Source organism: Strongylocentrotus purpuratus, unplaced genomic scaffold (assembly GCF_000002235.5).
Source record: "Strongylocentrotus purpuratus isolate Spur 01 unplaced genomic scaffold, Spur_5.0 spur5_scaffold_16, whole genome shotgun sequence".
Taxonomy (NCBI): Eukaryota; Metazoa; Echinodermata; class Echinoidea; order Camarodonta; family Strongylocentrotidae; genus Strongylocentrotus; species Strongylocentrotus purpuratus.
Window position 1 is genome coordinate 28,665,808 of NW_022145601.1, and position 19,738 is coordinate 28,685,545.

General features: G+C 38.7%; 1 protein-coding gene and 1 long non-coding RNA gene across 3 annotated transcripts; both read left to right on the top strand.

The window, feature by feature from the left end:
* Nucleotides 1-1,245: 1,245 nt before the first annotated feature.
* LOC115924626 lies at nt 1,246-5,062 on the top strand. 2 transcript variants are annotated; one of them, XR_004064393.1, is made up of 3 exons: nt 1,246-1,371; nt 4,382-4,646; nt 4,973-5,062. It is a non-coding gene; the product is annotated as an uncharacterized LOC115924626 (long non-coding RNA). The 2 variants fall into 2 exon arrangements; XR_004064392.1 differs by lacking the exon at nt 1,246-1,371 and having other exon boundaries at nt 3,612-4,646.
* A 5,063-nt stretch (nt 5,063-10,125) lies between these two features.
* On the top strand, nt 10,126-18,378 carry LOC105443740 (nucleolin-like). Its single transcript, XM_011677292.2, has 6 exons — nt 10,126-10,253; nt 13,344-14,177; nt 15,026-15,182; nt 15,515-15,654; nt 16,195-16,339; nt 17,929-18,378. The coding sequence occupies exons 2-6, from the start codon at nt 13,382-13,384 to the stop codon at nt 18,056-18,058; spliced, it is 1,368 nt and encodes a 455-aa protein (XP_011675594.1). The 5' UTR covers nt 10,126-10,253; nt 13,344-13,381; the 3' UTR covers nt 18,059-18,378.
* The last annotated feature ends 1,360 nt before the right edge of the window (nt 18,379-19,738 follow it).

Consider the following 19,738-nt stretch of genomic DNA (forward strand, 5'->3'; position numbering starts at 1 on the left):
AATCTTTGTACCGTTTTCGACTCTTATTAAGCCCTAATTGTCTGAATTCAGTTTCCCCCTCTCGCGCGAAGCGCGGAAGCTTTGACGTTTCCTTAAATTATTAGAGAAAGAAGACGATTTGTCGTACCGTTGTTGACTCTTAAACCTTGTTTGAATTTTTTCCCCCAAAATATTAAAATTCTGATTTCTTTAGCTGATATTATAGGAAAGTGAAACTTCGAGAAATACAAGTATTTTAGTTGTAGTCACTCTCGAAGTCGTCACAGCGGATAAAGAGTCACAGTTCGTAGCGGAAAAAAAAACTTGTCGGCCGACCGACAATATACATCTCACCGACTTCAAACATAGACGTAATAGACGTCTATGCTTCAAACTTCTGCATTGATATAGTACACGAGGATCGTGCAAGAATACCGACACAGCTGACCCAACACAGCAACATATTTACCCGTGTTTTTCTTGCTCCCTCGACGAGACGACACCATCCAACAACCCCTTCTCTCTTTTACTCCCACTCTTCCTCTCTCAGGCAGTCAGGCTCTTACCCCCCCCCCCCATCTCTCCTCTCTTTCACCCCCGTTTCTTTTCTTTCCCTTTTACTCTTCCCCCCTTTTTTTTCCTTCTTTTCTTTCTTTTCCTTTCTTTCCTCTCCTCCCTCTTTTTCTTTTTCTTTCTTCTCTTTTCTTTCCTTTCTTTTCCTTTCTTTCTTTTTTTTTTTCCTTTCTTTCTTTTCTTTTCCTTTTCCTTTTTTTCTTTTCTTTCCCTTTCCCTCTCTTTTCCCCTCCCCCTTTTCTCTTTTTTTTCCCGACGGCAGCGCAATTTCGCCGACAATATACTGACAAGTTATTATTCCCCCCCCCCCCCTTTGGCGACACCCGTGCACACGTTTCGACGTGCAAATCTAAAAGTCCATAGTTTCAGGCAGCGATGTCAATGAATATCCCTACGATGAAACCAATTAACCATACTGGTATTAAATTGTTACACCAGTTGATATCAGTTAACAACTTTAGGCCTTACTGGTATATCTTTCACTTGATTCCACTTTAAAACCCATGAAACCAATATGGACCGTTTGAGACCAGTTGGAACATATTGGCCCGAATTCACAAAGGAGGTTTAGATTTAACCCAGGCTAAATCGCGTCATATTACGTCATAATTTTAGCCTGCTCAGAAGGGTAGTTTAAACAGCGGGCTAAATCTAACCCACGGTTTAACCCACGGTTTAACGCGTCATATGACGTCATACCAGCGAGCTTAGGCTTTTTAGCGCAGACGACCGTACAAATTTTGTTGACAAATTTGTGGTGAAACAAAGTGAAGAGACCTTCACAAAGTTGCTGTTTTTTCAACTTTGATAGTCTACATTGTAAGTATTTTTAGTTATTCACAACATATGTGTACCATATTCTCAGTTCTGCTACAATGGAAGCCCAATTGAACATGTTTTATGTGCGTAAAAAGTGCACGAATAATAATCTTCATCGTAAGTTGCACAGCCTTTGCGAACATTGTCGCAGAACCTAACGCAGCTCGGACCCATGCGTGTGTATTTGTGTTGTGTTGTGTTTATGTAATCCTGCGAGGCAAGGCAATTTCGCAATAACTGCGAATGTGCCAGCTAACAATACGAAATTAGTTAGGCTATAACATCACACAACTGTGTGATTCGGGAAGAAAAATATGTTAATATGACATTTGAGACATTCCTGGCCTCGGGGGGGGGGGGGGGGGGGGGTAGCGACAGTTCCATTTGTATTTTCTGCTTTGCTGATGATGCTGCTTCTCATCTGACTAACGGAGGAGAACGAAAAATGCCGAAATGAAAATGAAAATTCTTCCACGCTGATGGATTTTAGTTTACTAGACTAGTCTAGTCTAGATCTAGGCCTACTATATACAGAGGCCTGGTCTAGACCTAGATCTAGACTAGTCTCTAGTACTACTAGGCCTACACTGACACTCAGTACTGACTGAATAAGACCTGAGCTTGAGCTCGAAGTCGGTGGCAGTGAGACACGCAAACACGACATGGGCCTAGATCTAGGCTAGATGATACTAGATCTAGGCCTAGATCTATCTAGATTCTAGATCTAGATTCTAGTCCTCAGTCTCAAGAAATTAGTCAAAGCACGCCAAACCACGGCATGAATTTATTAAAAGTATTTTGTAAATTATTGTAAAAGGTCTAGATCTAGATCTAGATCTATTCTAGACTCTAGGTCTAGAATCTAGACCTAGATCTAGTCTAGACCCTCTGGATTTAGACCTAGAATCTAGAAGTCTAGAAATTGAAACGGAATAGATCTAGACCCTAGGCCTGGATCTAAAATATTTTTCAAAACCTAGGTCTAGGGTCTAGACCTAGATCTAGTCTAGGTCTAGTCTAGTAGATCTACTCTAGACTTTCTAGTAGGGTGTCTGAACGATTTTTCAATTTTCAATTTGGGATCGTTTTTCACCATTTTTGTTTGATATTTGAATAAAAAATGTTATCAGAATAATACATTTCAAATTTCAAGTCTCACCGATGTTTCTATCAAAAGTTACAGCCCCTCCAACACGCTGGTATATTCATATCATTTTGGTCAAAATCGACGAAAAAGACGTCCACGCAGAGTGATGTTGTTTTGCTAAATTTAGCCAAACAGCTGTATCGCGCGATATGCAAGCGTATGCATATCGTACGCATGCTGCTAAGCCAATCCGCGACTTGCAGCTTGAGCTACGCTGTCTCCGCGACATGTGCGATTGACTAGTATGGTTGGCGTTCGTCGCACAATAAACCCGGAAGTGAATGCACGTTATAGTCAATGGCAATATCGCGGAGACAACGCACGTTGTCTCCGCGATATTGCCATTGACTATAACGTGTATTCACTTCCGGGTTTATCGAGGGAATTGCCAACCATAATTTCAGTCACTATAATGTGTAATTGAATTTGGGGTTTCGTTCGTGCGCGGAGATGTTACGCGATGTAACCATGGTTTGGACTGAGCGGAGCGCACGCCTCCTAATTAGCTGATCCACCAAATAGCGAGAAGGGTATTTTTAAACTGTTATCAGTTGTGATCCCTGGGGGCTAGCGAAAATATAATCACATAGAATTGTTCCTTAGGACTGGGACTACTTATCGATCGGGGCGTCATATCTCAAAAGTGACAAACCTCAGAGTTAGCCAGGACACAATGTTTAAATTGCTGTTTTGACCAAGATATTTTTAGAATTTCGGGGGCTACGCCCCTTTGGAAATATTGGAATTCACCTGCTCTTTCATATGACACCTCATTCATTGATTATCACCTTCAGGATCACAACTGATAAAGGTTTGAATCTCGATTTGAAAAAAAAAAATTGACTTTTTTTGCATGGTCGCGCAATGCACGTAGGCTGCATAGGGATGCGTGTAATCTCTATGGGAAGAATTTTAGCACACAACATCGGGTGCGCGATCAGACACCCTATTTCTAGATCTAGAACTAGGACTGGTCTAGTAGACCTAGATCTAGGCCGTAGGGTCTACCGGTATAGACCTAGATTCTGACTAGACCTCAGGCTCTAGATCTATAATCTAGTCTAGATCTATGTGGTCTAGGCCTAACTGTTAGACCTTTCTAAACCTACTTTTCATAAATTCATGCCAAGCCCGCGCCGATGGTTTGTTGTGTTGTGTCTTGAGAAGTTGAGTGTTTGTGTGTCTCACCGTCACTGAGTTCGACGAGCACAAGTCTGAGCTGAATGAGAGGTACTTTGTCTTTAGGCCCATCTAGATCTAGATCTAGACTAGACTCTAGTACTGACTGTCGAATGTCTCTACACTCGACTCCTACAAATTTATACTAGGCATCATGATCATGTCTAGGCCTAGAGTCTACATCAATACATTGTTGTACTTGAATTTTGAAGCAAGTTTAAAATCTGTGCAAGCAAATAGCCAATAAATCAATGTGTGTTCTTCCTAATCTACATGTAGGGTCTAATCTTAGTCAAATTCAACCTTTCACATGGGACATCTAATGCTAATTTACATGTACATGTATCTAATTTCACATTTTATCAAGCATGAGTAGATTTTTAACAAAACATGACAGGAATTGGCCCCTACGTTCTTATGGAGGTTCAGTGACATCATCTTTCCTAATTACCCAATAGGGTCTAGATCTAGTATGAATCAACAATAGCACTCGTTTCTTTAATGCAATCAAAGTATCGTTAATATTTTTTTTAGAGTTTGCAAAAGCTATTCAAAATCAGATTGTCTACAATACAAAGAATGCAAAACATGTAATATCATAGGATTTATTTGATAAACAATGAATGATATTTTTTCATTTCATGTTCTAATTTTAATTCACTTTTTTCTATTTCGTTGTGACAGAGACAGCATGGCTGAATATATGCACCATCTCCGCCAGCTTGATCGGAACAGAGAGTTGATAGGCAGACCTCAGAGAGGCCTTCGTGACCCATGAACCCTTTTGAAGTGTATGATGAGTCCTTTCGGACCAGGTACTGGTTTTCCAAAGAGACAGCGCTCTACCTCATCAACTTGGTGGATGAAGAGCTGAGGAGGACGACAGACAGAAACGACCCAATACCTAGATCTATACAGGTAGTGACAGCACTACGATTCTATGCTGTTGGTGAATAATTTACCTTATTTAGTATTTAGTAAATTTCTATTTAATCTGGGCTGAGCGAAAAAGTAAAAGGGTAAAATTGCGGTTACCATGTTTTGAGGGAGGTTTTTTCATAAACCGGGAGATTCTACATCAAAGCGGGAGGAAGGGCGTGGTGGCGTGAGACTCACTCTAAATGCAAGAGGGTTGACAGCCCTGATTTAATAAAAAATCTATTCTACAATTTTAAGGACATTAAACATTTCTCAGTTTGAGAATTTGATCTGGCCATGTAACTTGTAAGAAATTGTACTAGTTGATATTTCACTAAAAGGATTTTTTTTTTACAGGGTCATTCCAAAAGATGCATGGTGATGAGGCACAACTTTCACAGTCTTCTGTATGCAGAGTCATCAAAGACGTGTCAGAAGCGTTTGCAAGAAGAAGGAAACAATTCATGAAGTTCCCAACATCAAGAGAAGAAGTAGAAGCAACACAGCAGCAGTTCTACCAATACTGCAGGTTGCCAGGTTTTCTAGGTGCAATTGATAGGACTCATGTCTACATCAGGAGTCCTGGTGGAGATCAAGCCCTGTATTTTATTAATAGGAAGAACAGATACTCTATTAATGAAATGAAAATTTTCCTTTTTTTTGGAGATGCTCCCCATTTACTTTTAATGCAATTAATTAAATGACCGATATGGAATTGGTTCACCCTTTAGTTTCTCTGAACGAAACGTACACCCATGCAGTACTGTGGTCTGAAACAATTAGACCGTATGATTTGAAATCTAATGGTTGATATAGTTCCTCCCAAAAACATTTTTGCAAAAGGTACCAACCACTTTGAAAGGGAAATCGTCATCATCTTCATCATCTTCATCATCATCAACATCATCACTGAAATCGTTATTTGACTGCTTCATCACCATCGCCGCCGACAACATTGCTGTCATCATTATCATCACTGACATCATCATCGATATTAAATCGTCAATATTTAAATATAAATTTCTCTTGTTTGATGGTGTGGTTTTTCTCGTGAAATCATTAAGTTAGGAGGTAAACGTTTTACTTATTACGTATTACTTATAATTACCCAGTACACACCATGAATTAAAATGGATTCAGTATGTTTCGCTAAATCCAAACACCCACAGAGAGAGAGCAAAAGATAAAGAGAGAGATGAAGAAAGAAGGAGAAAGGGTATGTGTGAGAGAGAGAGGTGGAGAAAAAAGAGAAAGAAAAGGGGTACGAGAGGGATTTAAAAAAATGGAGTTCTAACAAAATAAAAAGATATTCGAGAGAGGTGGGGTGGAGAGCTGGTGAAAAAAGAGAGACAACAAACAAAAACAAGGAAGGTGAAAGAGTGAGAAGTAGAGACGAAATTTACAAAAAAAGTTCTTTTCTTTTTGTTTAAATCACTATTCCCTTGAGAAATTCAATAAAGCAGAAAAATTAAGAACAAAAAAAAAATGAACGCCCCCCTAAGAAAAGGATTAATACAGCAAATAAACAAATTCAGAAAAAATAAATGCCCCCCTAAAAAAACAATTAATGCCCCCTCCCCCTAAGAAAAATTAAAAACAAAATTACCCCCACCCCCAGTAAAGCCCCACCCCCTAAGAAAACAATTAATGCCCCCTCCCCCCTATGAAAAATTAAGAACAAAATTAACCCCCCCCCCTCAAAAAAAAAAACCCATCCCCTAAGAAAACAATTAATGTCCCCTCCCCCCCCCCCCCCCCCCGAATTGGGCCTTATAATTCTTTATCACATGTCAAGACTGCCTTGTTTTTGCTGTCCTCTTATTTTATATGACCAGTAAGCCCGGTTTTTTTTTTCTCCACACATCTATGCATTTTATGCATTAATGCCAGTATTTTCTATCAGATAGTATTTATCGTAACCTTTCAGCCCTTTCTTTCTACATCATCAACACATTCTGGACTTAACGTCATCGATCGCTTTCGCTGCCTCTACGGAGTCTACGCTATATATATCACGAGTCTACTCTTACTTCGGATTGATTAACTGCTAAACTAAAGTGTGACCTACGCTCTAAAATCATCATAACAATCAACGAAAATGTGATCATATAGCTCTAAAATGAACACTACATCATAGAAAATTTTCACTCTGGTATAAGGGTCGTTTACAGAAGTTTTTTGTGGACTCTTCCACGAAAACTGTCGATGTTTAGTGTGTTGTGATGCCCAGCTGATCATAATTATGTCGGACGATTATAGGCCATAAATTAACAACGATAGTGAGGAGTTATTGAGGTAATTTATGCGAAATTCGGTAATATTTTGAGGACATCTGTCAGAGAACTGTTTTAATATGTGAATAGTGGTTTAAAGTCTTATCTTAACTTAGAATTGGTCGGTTTTCAGTCTCTACTTGTAGGCGAAGAGTAATAGCCCAAATACTGAATCTTGACTTAGCAGACGACGGTGAACTAGGTGGAGTAACCAAGTGTACTGAGCGCGCATGCTCAGTTCAACGCTTCAATTTTGCGCATGCTCAGTTTATTTTTTTGCTCTCTTAGGCATGCTTAAAGGTAAAGACCAGTATTGGCAACGCCCCAATTTCAAAAAATGAAATGGAAGCTCTCATTACCAATCATGTGAAAGAATATGTTTTGACTAATACATGATGATAAAAAATTTGCCGGGAAACCGCCTACTAATTCATATATTTGGTAAATTTATTTCTCTCATGGTCTGGTGAGAGAGATAGGGTAGTCCCATATACATCTTTCTGTGTATAGTGCTTGTAACTTTACGAAGAATGAGCCAAATTTCTTATCATTTTGATGATTCCAGAACCTTGCAGATGCTAGATGCTAGATGATCGACCTTTTCTGATCGATTCCACAACGTTTCTTTCACAATGCAATCGCATGACCATTACTGGTCTTTACCTTTAAACCGTGGGTTAAACCGTGGGTTAGATTTAGACCATGGGTTATTTAACCCACGCTTTGTGAATACCGAGCGAGGTTTAAACCGTGGGTTAGATTTAGCCTGGGCTAAATAACCCAGGGTTAGATTTAGCCTGGGTTAAATCTAAACCTCCTTTGTGAATTCGGGCCATTGGGTTAGATACATTTGCATATTACATTTCCTTCTTTGCAAATTGAATTAGAGTGGAAATGTCATTTACCAGATGATTCGATATATTTGAAAATATTGGTACGTAATGGTGACACCGGCAGTGGCGAAATGAGCAAAAACGTGTTTTGTTTTGTTTTGTATGTTTGTTTGTTTGTTTGTTATTGTTGTTGTTTTTTGTTTTTGTTTGTGTTTGTTTGTTTGTTTGTTTGTTTGTTTTTTGTTTTTTTTTTGGGGGGGGGGTAAAAAAAAATCCGCATCACCCCATTCTTACATGCAGGCCCCGCTGAACGTTTCTCTAAGCAGGTGGGGGTGGGGCGGTATTTACGATCATGTAGAGCGTAGCGTAAATTGGCGTGGGGTATAGGGGATCAAGGTGTGGAGCCCCCAGAAGTTCAGGGGGTATAGGCATTTACTTTACCTTATTTGTGACACTGGCAGTAACCTGCCTTTCTGACAAAATAAAAAATCCTCTGTGTGCCCATGCCTTGAGCCATAATGCATGGCCATCCAGAGGATTTGTTTATGTTGGGGACCGGGGTAAAATGCAATAAATTATTGAAAATTTATTGCATTTTCTGTTTTTATGTTATTTATGGAAACTGCCCCCTACCCTAGCCCCCGCTGCGTACAGTCATGGTTCAGTGGCAAAGCAACCGTGTCGATGTGCTATACTAGTGCCCTTTTGTGGGGCATTAATCCTCATTACTGTCATTTATGACTTAAGGGCGTAGGTCCCCTATTTGATAAGCATAGTAGCATACACATGCTTAAGCAGTCACGCAAAACACACATTGTCAAATTATTATTCAATACAATCTGAGAATGTATACAATTATCTAGATCTATTATTTTTTAATTATTTTTAAAATAATTCCATAAATTGGGGTAAAACAAAAATATTCCAACTTTATGAGCGACGGTGTATATACCCCTACGATGTGATTACAATTATCAAGGATGATTTCAATATTTGTTTCACTTCATACACCATACAAGATATTGCTTAAGCATTATGCTTTGCAGTTGGGTTTGATTGTCAACAATATTGTCTGCGAGCGGGCGAAGCGAGCGAGGAAAATTTTTAAGATGAGTGAGGTCGAAGTGCGAAAAATTACATCTTATAAAAAGGGGAAAAACCCAATCCTAATGGGGTTATAAGCATATTCTCATAACGGAAGACTGAAAAGACCTTTGATAAGTAACATAAGTTTATCATCTATAGATGCGTGCGAGCGTAGCGAGCGAGCTTTGGGGGAGATTGCTCTTAATAGCATGAAATTAGCTAGGGCGCGTTTAATGATGAGAGGAAAAGGGGACACTTATCAAGAAAGAAAAGGAGCATGGGCCAAAGTACAAAGAGTAATTATCAGAGGTGAAAATGGGGCACTTCTTACACCCTCAAAAAGAGGCAATCACCGGGGATGAAAAAAAGTCAGTCATAGAATAGGAAATGGGCATTTGTCGATGGAAAAGGGGCCTCCATCAGATTTTGACAGGGGCATTTATAATATATTATTATATATATATTGTTAAAAGGGAAATTATCAGAGGTAAAAAGAGGCACTTATCGCACCTGAAAAGGGGCAATGACCAGATATGAAAAGGGGCACTTATGTGAAGGAAAAAGGGGCACTTGTAATAAAGGAAAATGTGCATTAAATGGGCACCGATCAGATTTTAAAGGGGCATCTAACGGAGGTGAAGGGGGCACTTATCTGAAGTGAAGAGGAGTTACTTCTCGTATCTGAAAAGGGTCATTTACCAGAGAAAGGGCACTTATGAGAAGGAGAAGGCGCTCTTTTTTTTTTTAATGGGGCACTTATCATTAGGAAAAAGGGCACTCATTAGAAAGGAAAGAGGGCACATGTGAAAATATACATGCAAGGTGCGCTTATCCGAGTTAAAAGGGGAAGGGGCACTTCTTACAAAGGAAAAGGGGCACTTGCCAAAGTAAAAGAGGCACGTACCTCTCGATTTAAATAGGATAATTATCAGAGGTGAAGGGGGCATTTTTTGCAAAGGAAAATGGGAACTTGTCGAACGAAAAGGGGCACATGTCCAAATAAAAGTGGCACCTATCAGATTTGAAAAGGGGAAGGGCACTTTTACAAATTAATAGGGGCACTATTCCAATGTAAAAAGGGGCATATTTCGGGTGGGGGGGGGACTGTGCTTCCCCTGCCCCCCCCCCCCCCCCGGGAGGGCCGCCTCTGATAATTATTATTCAAATCCCAGTGGGGCGACGCTCTGGAGCTTTTTCGCTTAATTTTGCATGGTGAATAACACCTCCCTGGGTGAATAATATAGCTCCTAGAAATTATTGCATCCATTGCTTCGATCCGATCCGCTACGCGTGTACGTGCACGTTATACGTTAACACGTGTTAACACGGCAAGCGCACATGTGTCATATCGGCTGTTTTGTATACTATCTTCAGATGGTAAGCCGAATTATGCTGGAAGTTTAACCTTGCATTTTGACGAAACACAGAATATTTTACACTCTGAAGGTAAACGTCACTTCATCAGTTTTCTATATATATTAGTCAAATATTATTCAGAATAACGAGACATTTTACCGAAATATTCTTATGTGCCGTAGACGCGTGTAGTCCGACGTGTTGTTTTGTGTGTGAGTGGGGTTAAACTTAGACCGAATTTTCCGTCTCTTTCGTTCGTTAGCCTCTTATTGGGGTAGGGTCGGCTCTCTCTTTAGAGACGGAAACCGTCTATACACATTCCCGTGATAACACCACGGCCATTTCAGGTCGTAGCGTTTTGCCCCCAAAATCCCCCAAAATGTCATTTTACCTCGTGCATGTTATAATCTAGATTCTAGGCCTAGATCTAGACCCTATTGTAAATTAGGCCTAGGCTATAATAAATCAGTTCCACTTACCAACTTGACTGAAATAATCAGTTTAATAGTCCCTTTTTAGGAATTTATGGGTCAAAATCAAAATCCATGTTGAAAAAGATTTTCAAAATGGATTTCGATTTTGACCCATAATTTCCTAAAAATGCGTTGACCGAATACTGGCTGAGCGATACCGCAGGGCAAGGGTATCGTATAAATACCTCTTGCACATCGGCAAGTGCGTCATTTGCAAATTCGCTGCGATGGAGCGAACACGGAAGTGATTCTCTTCACACACATACTAAATTCATTGTGACAGCACACGTAGTTGTTTCGCAATAGACTTCTACATATGGCTATGCATGTTAGCGCATGTGCTAAGAGAACGCGAAAGTGCGGAAAGTTGTGCGACACTGACCAACTTCGAGCTAAGTTGGAGATCTTTCCGGGGCCCTAAATCTGATTTAATTTTGAAAGTTAAGAAAAGTTGTTCAGCTGCCTGATTTGTGCAAGTTTCGTGGCTCATAAATTATTTTTTAAATTGTTACAGCTGTTGAAACGGCTGTCTGACCGAATACTGGGAATTGACCGAATACTGGGCGCGCTACCCTAGGGTCTATTAAACTGATTATTTCAGTCAAGTTGGTAAGTGGAACTGATTTATTATAGCCTAGATCTAGGCCTAATTTACAATATAACATGCACGAGGTAAAATGACATTTTGGGGGATTTTGGGGGCAAAACGCTACGACCTGAAATGGCCGTGGCGTTATCAAGGGAATGTGTATAGACGGTTTCCGTCTCTAAAGAGAGAGCCGGCCGACCCTACCCCAATAAGAGGCTAACGAACGAAAGAGACGGAAAATTCGGTCTAGGTTAAACTAGGAATCTGATTTAAGTTAGATCTAGTCTAACACATGTTATTGTTATTAAATGTTACAAGTGTATCTGCTGGGTATTCTGCAGGTAAGCCAAATTACTATAGATCTAGGACTAACAAAATTGGGGGCGCTAGCTAGACCTAGTGTAGGCCTACTTTCGTATCCATTTTTTTAGCAGTTTCATATCCATTCTTAGACCGAAAGCTTTCGGTCTAATCCATTCTTAGCTAGCCTTAATTCTTAAGGGCTCCCTGGAAATGTTTTTTATGATATGTTATTCCAGGGAGCCTTAATTTGCTCCCATAGGGTCGCGCGGAGAGGTAGGTAAACAACATCTAAAATGTGTCCAAAATCACACTTTCCCGCACCCGACCAATATTGGACAGTGGCCTTGATAAATTTTGTTGGACTTTTGGTCCTAATTACATCCTGAATTTAAAAATCGGAGGTAAAAATATGGAAATAAGCGCAAATTTCTTACCAGACCGACAGAGCTAAGGTACAAGTACACATGCAGCGTGTGTATTTCAGTTCTAAATAACAATGGCGCTGACCTCTGACTTGTGTTACAGCTGTTTCCGTTGAATGTGCTGTTTATAGATGAAACGCATGCAGTGGGACACTGGGATGTTCTGATGGTTGTGATGTGGGATGCTAAATGTTCGCGTGCTAGTGTGCGGTATGCCAGTTGAGATCGCCAGATGCCATGACGTGCTTATCACGTCATGGCGATTTCAACTGGCATTGGTAATAATCAAGCACTGCTAGATCGCCATTATGCTGGTATTTTTAAAAATTTCATTACAGAACATTGTGAATTTTACAAAGTCCGATTATTTCTTTGATAATTCTGTCAAAATATTTCTCCTTTTTAAGCTTTCTCTCTCTATCTCTCCCTCTCCCTCTAATTTTCCTTTGTACTAGTGTTTTTCTTTGTATATTCCTTTCCAAATCTCTTTCTCTTCCAGGGGTGGATCCAGGAATTTCCAGGGAGGGAGGAGGAGGGGGGTGGGGTAGTGCGCACTATTATATATTTGTTTTGGTTGGGGGGGGGGGGGTCACGTGCCCCCTGTGCAGTCCTAGATCCGTCCCTGCTCTACTTTATCTTTTTTTCCCAATCCCTGTTATTTTCCTTTGTAGTTCTTCTCTCTCTCTCTCTCTCTCTTTTAATCCCTCTTATTTTCCTTTGTAGTTTGAAGCCTAAAAAAAAAGAAAATAAGAGGGATTAAAAAAGAGAGAGAGAACTTCCCTGAAAAAAAGGGGGCTTGAATTTTGAAAAATGTCTTTAAGTGTGGGAAAATAATGACTATTAGTTGTCGAATCGACTTAAGAGCTATAGAGACAGTAAGTAAAAGTCTGATTTTCAGACCCTTTTACCGAATGGTCGTACGTTTTGTGCTGCACAATGATTCAATCAGTTTAATTTTGGCCATTACAAGGTAGTGGGTTATTGAAGTAGACAAATGCTCATGTACCTGTTACTTATTTTATATTTAGTACCAAAGAAAAAAATCATGTCGGTCAGTCACTCGATAGTGTCTTGACAGTGAAGTCTAGAAGGTAAACAAGTTTCCTTGCATAATTTGAATACTAGTTAAAATTTCACAGATAGGACATACTGTACATGACATATTCATAATTCCTGCAAAGTTCTACAAAATTTGATGTTGGCTGCAAAAGGGACATAATATTTTTAACAAGGAGTAAACGCCATTGTTGAACATTGCGTATCACATATTCCATCATAAGTAATATTACCTCTTAGCTCTGCCTTTACTTATTACCCCCGTAATAATAAATCATGACCTGTGCCTTTTCTCTTTACAATTATGTGCTATTTCTTTTAATAAATCTCATTTCAGGCTTAAAATCAGGATACATTGAATAAATCAGCAGGAAGATGGACTTGTCACCTGAACAGAAGAAGAAAATAAAGAAGACAAAGCTCAGCAAATCAACTGCAGCCCAAAAACTCCCCAAAGAAGCCATCTTGAATAGGATGTCAAGCGGCAAGAAACGCCCAAAGAGTGAAGCTAAAATCAAGAAAGATAAAATGAAGACTCCGTCCAAGGATGACTTGGTTGCTAAGAAGTTGTTCTTTCAAGATGGTAGCAATGATGATGAAGGTGACAAAGATCTCCTCCAAAGTCCTGTGAAATCTAAGACTGTGAGTAAAATGGGAGGTGAAGGTGTTTCAAAAATGAGCAACTCAACCAAGAAATTGAGGAGTTCAACCTCAAAATGGCAGGTTTCCAAAGGAACACCAAGTGTTCAGAAAGAGAAAGCTGTCGAAGATCAGGAAGAGAAAATCTTGAGGAAATCGGGGAGGAAGAAGAAGAAGACGACAACTGATGAGGAAGTTGAAGTAGAAGATGTAGAGATTGATTTTCCAATATTAAAGAGAAAATCCTTGGGATTAGAGGAATTTAAGGCCGCACTTTCTCGTCAGGAATCTCCCCAGAAGGAACAGAAAGTCGCCAAGGTAATCATCGAAAATGGACAAAATACAAAGAAGCAGAAGAAAAAGAAAAAGGTTACAGATGAGACAGTGTCGGGAGATGAACCCAGCAAAGAAAATGTTGAAAAGAGCGAAGGAGCTGACAAAGGAAAGAAAAAGAAGAGCAAGAAGAGGGGAAAGAAAAGGAAACGTTCTAATAGTGAGTCAGGAGAACCACAGGCAAAGAAAGAAAAACCAGGTAAGGAGATTCTTTAATTTGATGCATATTTAGAAAGAGAAATTATATCTACATGTATGAACCTATTGCAATTTTTTTAGACCATAAGCATTGTTGAATAGTCCAAATATTTATGAAGTCTTGATTAATTGTAGAAAAAATTGTTTTATGATCAGAAGGAGAAATATATCTTTTCTCTCAGCACTGGTGAAGTGTTTTTATTATGTGGTGTAATTTCATTCAAAGTTGAAAGGGAAAGACCAGTAGTGGTAAGATTGCGGTTCAAGGGTTTTGGGTGCAAAATATCCATTCAGTATTGTTTAAATATTGCCTTCAGAGGTTTAGATGGCAATACTTTAACCAAAATTTGCAAAAAAGCAGAAATATATGCCAAAATTTTCAATGTTGAAGTGCATTCGCGATATCTATCCAGGCCGGATCGATATGATAATTTACCAAATATATCAATTACCGGTAGTAATTTTTTGGGCGGTATCTTAATTTCAAAGAAGAAATCACATTTCTAGAAAGTTCATTTTCTGCCCTTTCATGTAACACCTCAATCAGGAAAAATGAGCCAGGAATAACAGTTCTGTTTGTTTACAGTATGCTTGCATTTCCATAATTTGATTAAACGAATTCGTTATCACTGGCTGCCTGCCGTAGCAACAAACGGAGTTGACAAAAGACTTAACTCCGTTTCAGTCCTGCACCTCATACGTCCGAGATACGTCCACTGGACTACAACACCTCTTATTGTAAAAACAAATTTGTTAACCCTCTTTCCTTATCAGGCTAGATTTAAATATTATGAATGCTGGTGCTTTCAGACTTGTCTATTGAATTAAACAAAACTTGTTATTACTCAGGGCGGGAAGGATTTGCGGTGAGATGTGGAAACCTGCCTGTCGGAGTCGGCAAAGAAGCCCTTCGGATGTTCATCGGAGAAGCAGATGTCTTTCCTACACATATCATCCTCAAGAGAAAGAAGAAATCAGCGGCTGGAGAAAAGAAGCAGTTTGTCACGTAAGAGTTCTTTAGTCTTTGATAACTTATCACTTGAAAGTTCATTTTATGTGCTGTTTAAACAGAAACTTCACAAATGTGTTGTATTGTATTTCTTTGAATTTGTTGAGTACAACTTGCAAATCTGGACCGTTCGTGAAATTGATGAAAGTGTCTTGCACATGAAATGTTACGGTTTTAAAGTCTTGATTATTGCCCACCATTTATATGAAGTACATGTATGCTGTCATGTTATTTAAAGAAAGAAAGAAAAACAAAAAGGGGAGAAGAAAAAAAGAGAAAGAGAAGAGCCCTTGGTACTCTTGATAGCCGTTGTGTTTATTCCATTTCAGATATGCAACAATCATCTGCAGTACGGCGGATGAAGCGGAGAAGCTGTGTAGGTTGAATGGAATCAGTATGCCTTCACCGTTGAGAGGCAAGGATTGTAAGCTTCTTATTCACATGCTGAATGATGATAACAGCAATGAAGGTAAGACAACAATCCGTTATTCATTCAAACCTGCTTGGATGACCACTTTACAGAGAAATAACACCTTTTCAGGAGTAATATTCAAAGCTGTATTTTGAATTTTGGATTGCAAACATGGGATCACCAATGTTAAGTGCAATTGGTTGTGTTTTGTTTCTTCTCTTTAACTCATTAGCTGCTGAAACAGGGTGTTCTTTAATTTAATTTTGAAATTCAATACCCCCCAACATCTTTGTTTTATCTTTAAAAAGAACTCCCCCGAAATATCAATCTTATAACTTGATAGTTCTTGGGACCATCAACCTGTCAAGCCTTAGTACGGTAGGCTTTTAATGAGGCCCCTTTATTCTTATTATTTTATATAAATTCATTTAATGTACCTTGTAATTTCCTTTGAAATATTTTGTATATATTTTAATTTTTGTTTTGTTTTTATATACTGAAGAACGAATAAAGAATGAACTTCAGCTTGATTGAGCCTATGGGAATGAAAGAATTGAGTAGTCTGGGGGTTAAATGAAATCTTGTTCTTTTTTTCAGATCCCACCTTCAAGAGGAAACTGTTTGTAAGCAACCTCCATCCTAAGCTCAAGGAAGATGAAGTCATGGCTTTCTTTGAGACCTCTGACTGTAACCCTACCAACGTCATCCTACCAAAGAAAGGAAACGATAAAACATCAAGAGGGTGAGAGCACACCTGAGTAATAGGGACTTTTAGATTTGCGTGGACTGATACGTGCGACGTCCATTCAAGGCAGTGCATTAAAAGGACGTCCATCGTAGCAATCCACGTTGTCATTGTGCAAATCTAAAAGCCCCTAATGTCTGTCGGAAGCCAGAAGGGCATTAACTCAAATTATTTCGCACAGAGTTAATCAATGTCCTTCTGGCTCCAAGTAGTAACAAAAGAAGTTTTTAACAGCTTGACCTCCATTTCTCCCCCCCCCCTCCCCTTCCTCTCTCTTTATCTCGACTCTCTCTCTGTCTCTGTGTCTGTCAACCCCTCTTTGTCTATTTAAATTTGTCATTCTTCTGCTCTCTTTCTCACTCTCTCCTTTTCTCATTATCCGTTGCTTGCTCTCTTGTCCTCTCCCAGTCTCTCAGTATAGTTTCATGTCTCATTCCAGAGCCAACGTAAAATTGGTGTTAAACAATCAAACATTCAAAAACATTTTTAAATTGCTTTAGCCTCCATCTCTCTCCTCCCCTCATTCTTTTTACTCTCTCTCTCTTCCCTTCTCTCTGTCTATTTTACGATTTCTGTCTTGTGCGCTCTCTCTCTCTCTCTATCTCTCTCTATCCGGCTCTCCCTCTATCCTTCACTCTCTTTCCCTGTCTTCCTCCCTCTTTCTCCCTCTTTCTGTCTTGCTCTCTTTTCCCCTCTGTTTCTCCTTTCTCATAGTTTAGTTTCATTTCATCTGTTCAGAGCCTTAAGGGCTTTAACTCTCTGCTAATTTTCTGAGTTAATGTCAATTTGGCTCCAAACATACTCTGTTATATATTAAGAGATTTTAACTTCATTATATTACTTTTTAATTATCCCTGCATGACATAATTTGAAAAATTACTTTTTTTTTTGGGGGGGGGGGGGAAGTTTAATGTATGCTTTTAGTAAATGATAATGTAATTGACTGTATGGTGTCGCGATTTAAAGAGACCAATGGGGGTGTTTCACAAACCTGTGCGTAAAGTTACGAATGACTTTACAAATTTATGATTTGAATATGAAGAGCCAAATGGGATGCCCATTTTTCCTGACATTTTAACAAAGTGTGACTGTATTTCCCATAATCTCAATTAACTTGTAGCCCAAAATACACTTTGCATTAAAATGTTTGTTAATGATGATAAGGTTAATCTACATCTGCATATTTCAACTATAGCTTAAATATGCAATTAAAAGGATTTGAGAATCTCATTTAGCTCGCATATTCAAGTCATTTGTAAAGTCATGCATAACTTTAGGCATAGCTTTATGAAACACCCCTGTAGAACAATCTGTACAGTATTCTTTCATGAAGGCTTCAAATCATTAAAAGGAACTTATTCAGAGAAAAAAAATAATAAAAAGCTCTATCTACACAGTTATAAGAAGCAGGATTTCTTGTTTTTCCCTTGATTTGAAGTACATGTAGAATTGTAATCTTTAATGCAAAATCAATTCAATAAACTATGCTAAATTGGCCATGTATGTATTGTATTTCAATTTGATTGAGTTGTGATGTGCTAGTGTTCTCATGAGTATGTTTTATCTCTGATGATCATTTTGTGTAGGTATGCCTTCGTTTGGCTGACTTCAGGTGGAGATGTTGACAGAGCTCTGAAGCTCAAGAACCCTACCCTCCGAGACAAAATCGTCACCATCGCAAGGTCGCACAGACATCCTGGCAAGCAGGAACCATAAAAGACCAACTCTTTCAGACCTTCGGCCCTATTGACAATTACAATGCAGGACCAGTGACAAGTAAGAAATCATGATGTTGAAAGAGACAGAGCAGTGAAGATGAACCTTCTACTACGCTGAGGGAGGGACCAAGGTTGTACAGACATCCTACATCCTAGCAAGCAAGAGCTGTGATAGAACAAGACTGTCCAATCAGGATAATAATAATGATAATAAACCATTCGTATATTGCGCATATCACAAAAGTAAATTTAAGTCCCTATGCACTCAGAAAAAGGAAAAGAAGGGATAATAGCAAACATGAGGGAAGAGAAGAGAAAGAATAACTGCTTTGTCATAACATTGTACTAATTTAACAACAAACAAATGTGTCTTTAAGAGACTCTTGAAATTTTCTACCGTATCAACCTACTTAAGATGACTAGGTAATTTATTCCATAACTCTGCAGCTGCCAGTTGAAAAGATCTCGCACTATAGTAATTTGTTGATATTGAGGGAGGAACTAAGGAGGATTTTGACTGAGAGCGCAGGTTTCTTGCCGGACGTTATTTCGTTATCAATTGTTGTAAGTAATCAGGGCCTAATCCTTGCATGCACAAGAACACAAATGTCAAAATCTTAAAATCAGTTCATTGTTTTACTGGAAGCCAATAGAGTTTTTCTAAAACTGGGCTAATGTGATCATGAAGTAGAGTGCGAGTAAGCAACCCTGCCGCAGAGTTTTAGATTCTTTGCAACTTCTGAATGTCATTATCAGGATGATTAGATGGAGGTTTCTGAGAGACCTTGGGCTTGGGTCTATGTAAGGCCATTACCAAAAATATACATGTTTAGCGTCCCCGCCCGCTTTCTTTTTGGGGGCCGCCTCCTATTTTATTTTTTATTTTTTGAAATTTTTTGAATTTTTTTTTTTTTTTTACAGAAAAAAAAGACAAAGAACATTGCTAAAATGGATCTATTTCTGATTAAAAAAAAAAAAAAAAAAAAATGTCGGCGGCCATCTTGAAAAATTGCCCGAATGTCAGGGAAAATGTATCGAGCGGCCATTTTGAAAAAAAGAAGAAAGATGGGCCTCCTTCCTATTTTTTGAAAAAACAGGACGCGAAACATGTTTTTTTTTTTTTGGGGGGGGGGGGGGGGCCTAATGTGACTTAATGCAACTGTTTGATATGTATATTAATTATGTATTGAAGGTTGATATCTATTGAATACAAAAGATATTGATTTACAAACAAAAATAAAAAGAGAGTAGTTGCCAAATTTATCTCTACCCATATGCTTACTTCTGCGGTGTCTGAGGAAGTAATATTTTGATCATTTTCATCTCAAGTTTCTTGTGGAAACTTATTTTTTACATGAAAACATCAAGAGATTTAATTATATAAAGTTAGAATTTATGATCATGGTTAGAATATGTACATGTAAGTTAATTTTAGATTAATGAAACAGTGCCACATTTTTTTAGCTTTGTGTGTAGAATCCCAAGGCATTTTTCAATTTTAAACGTTTTGAATTTCATTTTGAAGTTATGTATGGTTGTATCCTGTTGGATCCTTTTTTTTTTTACAAAGCTACAATTTTCTATGTTTAACAAAACAAATCATTTACTCTGCCTGGAAACTCAAAAGAAAATCCTGTCAAATTGAAGATGATTGATAGATTTATATTACATGTATACA